The 3,584-nt window shown below is 37.0% G+C and overlaps 1 protein-coding gene across 1 annotated transcript in view; it reads right to left on the reverse strand.

Annotated features, from left to right (window-relative positions):
• Window positions 1–205: 205 nt before the first annotated feature.
• The window catches only part of cdc42ep1b (CDC42 effector protein (Rho GTPase binding) 1b), an 18,970-nt gene continuing 15,591 nt past the window's right edge, over window positions 206–3,584 (reverse strand). Inside the window, exon 4 of the mRNA XM_014012912.1 lies at window positions 206–3,005. Coding sequence (XP_013868366.1) covers window positions 2,383–3,005 — 623 coding nt within the window. The 3' untranslated portion in view covers window positions 206–2,382. The remainder of the gene's footprint in view (window positions 3,006–3,584) is intronic.

The following is a 3,584-nucleotide window of genomic DNA, read 5'->3' on the forward strand; positions in this document are numbered from 1 at the left end:
AGCCAGTCACTCTGCCTCTGCTCCTTGTCCTGCCCTGGAAACTACAAACCTTTCCTCCGCTCCATGCCAGCGCTCCTGTAAGCATGCAGCCTCACCTGCACCTGTTCAGGGTGAGACTTATTGGTGTTTTTTACATTTTCATATTTCCTTTTTTAAAGCAAGACAACTGTTTTTGTCAGTCCAGCAGAAATGAACAAAAACAACATTTATCCAGACTTGTTACTGAAATAATATATTCAGCTGAATAGTGAAATAATCTTCATTTCATAACATGAAAAAAACACAACGTGTACAGATAAACAATAACTTTATCTAAAAATAAAACTACCATAGGATGTTGAACTGGTACATTGATGTTGAAATAAGCACATTATATATGTTACAGGAGGTCACCATAATTACAATTGTACACAAATGTTAATATACGTATTTACATGTATATAATAATGTGTTAAGACAAACATAGTGTAGATGACAATGAGTTGCAAAAGTATTCACTTCCAAAATTTTTTGTTTTGTTGCCATACAAGGTGGAACTAATTAAATTTATAATTGAATCGTAACTAATAATTTTACCAAAAAAATACTTCATATAATATAATATAAACAATATTTACATTTTTTGGGAAAATATCTTTAAATAATTCTAAAAGTTTATGAAGTGGTGTATGTATTCACCCCTTTTTGATTTGAAGTCCCAGTCATTACCTTCAGTGGCTACATAATTAGTTCAGTGAGATATGGTGAGCAAAGTGTTAAATTATTTCATCATTAACACCAGTACACACTGTTCTGATAGCCTCCAGAAGGTGCGGCTGTGGTGTAGTGGCAGAGCAGCTGGCTTGGGACACAAAAGTCACAAGTTCAACTCCCTGCCATGCCCACATGTCATGGTGTCCTTGAGCAAGACACCCAACCCCCAACTGCTCCCTGGGCGCATATGGCTGCCCACTGCTCCCAATGCAGAGCACAAATTTAGTCATTGCATGATGACCAATAAAGCACCTTTACCTTAGAATCAGCAACACTGCTAATTAAGAGCTGAAGAAAGTCATTCTGTTGAAAAGTGTCAGTTTGAAATACATGAGCCATTGGGAATGAAAACTACTGAAATAAAATTAAAATGCCTCAAAAATAATTTCTATTATTGGCAAAAAATCGTTGTGACATGTTTTGTTTATAAGCACCTTTATAAAGGAGAATAAACATTTTTCATAATAATGATCTTAGAATAATACATTCATTCAGTTATTTCACAATGACATTGCCATTTATCTACTATTTGATCATAAAGATACTTGTCTATAATGTTTATTTATTTACTTATTTATATAGTTATGAACATTTTAATGTTCCATAGCTCAAAGCTCAGACTTCAATCTAACTGTTAATCTCTGGTATATTATTTGACACAAGCAGCATCAATCTAACCTGAGGGATCTGGTTTGGTCATGAAAAAGGATAAAAATTCCAGATGAACATTTTGAGACGTATACATCTGATCATGTAAACTGCAAAAGGTACAAAGTATTGACTTTAGGGGATGACTTTGTACTGTGTCAGTGATGTGTGGTGATTAGYTGTTGAGGTACGGACTCCATCAGAATCAGATTTACAGATGTACAAACACTATGAAGTAGACCTGTCACCATTCAATTGGCAGAAGTTACTGAGTTGTGTTCTGCATTCTTAATACATACAAAAAACATTTCATTGAACAACATTGTTATTTACTGAATACTCAAAATTGTTTGAGTTCAATTAAATTTTTTAACAAAGAACTGGATTCATACAGTATTACTCTCAAACTTATTATAATTATTTTTTTCTTTTCATAATGGCAAGATGGGCTCTTCTTACCGCATGTCATTGTTAGATACCRTACATATCAACCATTTTTCAGGTTTATATGATTTTAGAATAGTTTAAAACTCATTTTTCCACATGATGATTTAATTTTCTTAAAGTAYTTTGTATAGATTTACCACTTACTAAATATAAAAGGTTAAAGGCAACAAATCTGAAAGATTCCAGGGGTTGAAAACCTTTGCACCGTAATGAGTTCCCCAACTCAATTTGAATTATTTATATTTTTAAACTTAAACATCTGAAAATGTGTAAAACACTGAGTGTTTGCTGAACCTCCATGGTCACATTAGTGTTAGAYGATACATTTTAAAAAGTAGTGTCAAAGATCTTTGAAAYATCACAGCCAGAAAGCAGAGGTCTWTAGTCAGGATWGATACTAAATGTATRTAGACAATATTGTGTAGTTGAATTGTGTTACATACTGGATTAATGTTTGCAGAAACAACAGGAACAATGTTCATCTTTTCTGACTTGAAAAAACTCAGATAATAAACAGTTTCAGAGCTTTATCATCTAAACTTTGATCTCCTCCTCTTCCTCTGATAAGGCGTACGATGTTTTGTGGTTTTTGTAAAAACCCGGAGAGGTCTTGTTGCCGACAGTCCTTGTTCCYTTTGTGAAGGACCCTCCACCATAATGACGAGCCAAAACATCAGCCGCCCTCTGGAACCTCTCTGCCTCCATCGCCGGTTCTTCTTTGTGAGGAGACCCAGAGGACACATCAGGTGTCCTCAGAGTCCTCCTGTCCTCTTGCTCTGTCCTGTTAGAGCTCCCTCTCCCATTCATGCCATGACTGAACGACTCGCTGAACGTGGAGGAGTCRGGTGAACTAACTGTAGGAGTCTGCACGAGCATCTCTGTCACAGAGATGTCGTCATCGATCTCCTCTTCTTCCTCTTCCTCACCTGCAGCCTGGCTGTGATTGAATATTAAAAGGGAGCTTGGGTTGTCGATCACACTGAACACCTCAGTCATAAGAGAAGGTCCAAGGTCCAGGGTGAACGAAGTGAGGGARTCTGAGCGAGTCCGAGTGTTGCCRTCATTGTCAAGTGAAGACAGTTTCCAAACGTCGTCGTCAGGAAACTGTCTTTCAAGTCGAGAGAGGCGAGGCAGAGTGACGAACCCTGACTGTACGCCTGGAAACAGAAAAAAAAAACACATTATCTTAACAGGGAAATATAAAAGAGGAAAAAAATATAGCTTTAATTCTCCAATTGTGAAACCAAACTGGTGATTTGATTCTACACTGATCAAAAATATAAACACAACACTTTTTTTTGCTCCCATTTTTCATGAGCTGAACACAAAGATCTAAGACTTTTTCTATGTACAAAATAGACCTTCTTCCTTCAAATGTTGTTCAGAAATTTGTGTAAATCTGTGTTAGGAGGCACTTCTCCTTTGCAGAGATGATCTATTCCATTTTGCCGGTGTGGCATATCAAGATGTTGATACAGCTTTTTGACATGTTTATTACACAGGTGTGCCTTAGGCTGCACGGTAAAAGGCCAAGAAGTGTGCTRTTTTATCACACAGCCACAGATGCTGCAAGTTTTGTAAGAGCATTGGTATGCTGACTGCAGGGATGTCAACAAGAACTGTTGCCTGGTGTTCAGATCTGGGGTTTTCTGACATACATAAGGTTTAGGAACTCTGTGTGTGTGTGTGTGTGTGTGTGTGTGTGTGTGTGTGTGTGTGTGTGTGTGTGTGTGTGT

This window comes from Austrofundulus limnaeus, unplaced genomic scaffold (assembly GCF_001266775.1).
Source record: "Austrofundulus limnaeus strain Quisiro unplaced genomic scaffold, Austrofundulus_limnaeus-1.0 Scaffold96, whole genome shotgun sequence".
NCBI lineage: Eukaryota > Metazoa > Chordata > Actinopteri > Cyprinodontiformes > Rivulidae > Austrofundulus > Austrofundulus limnaeus.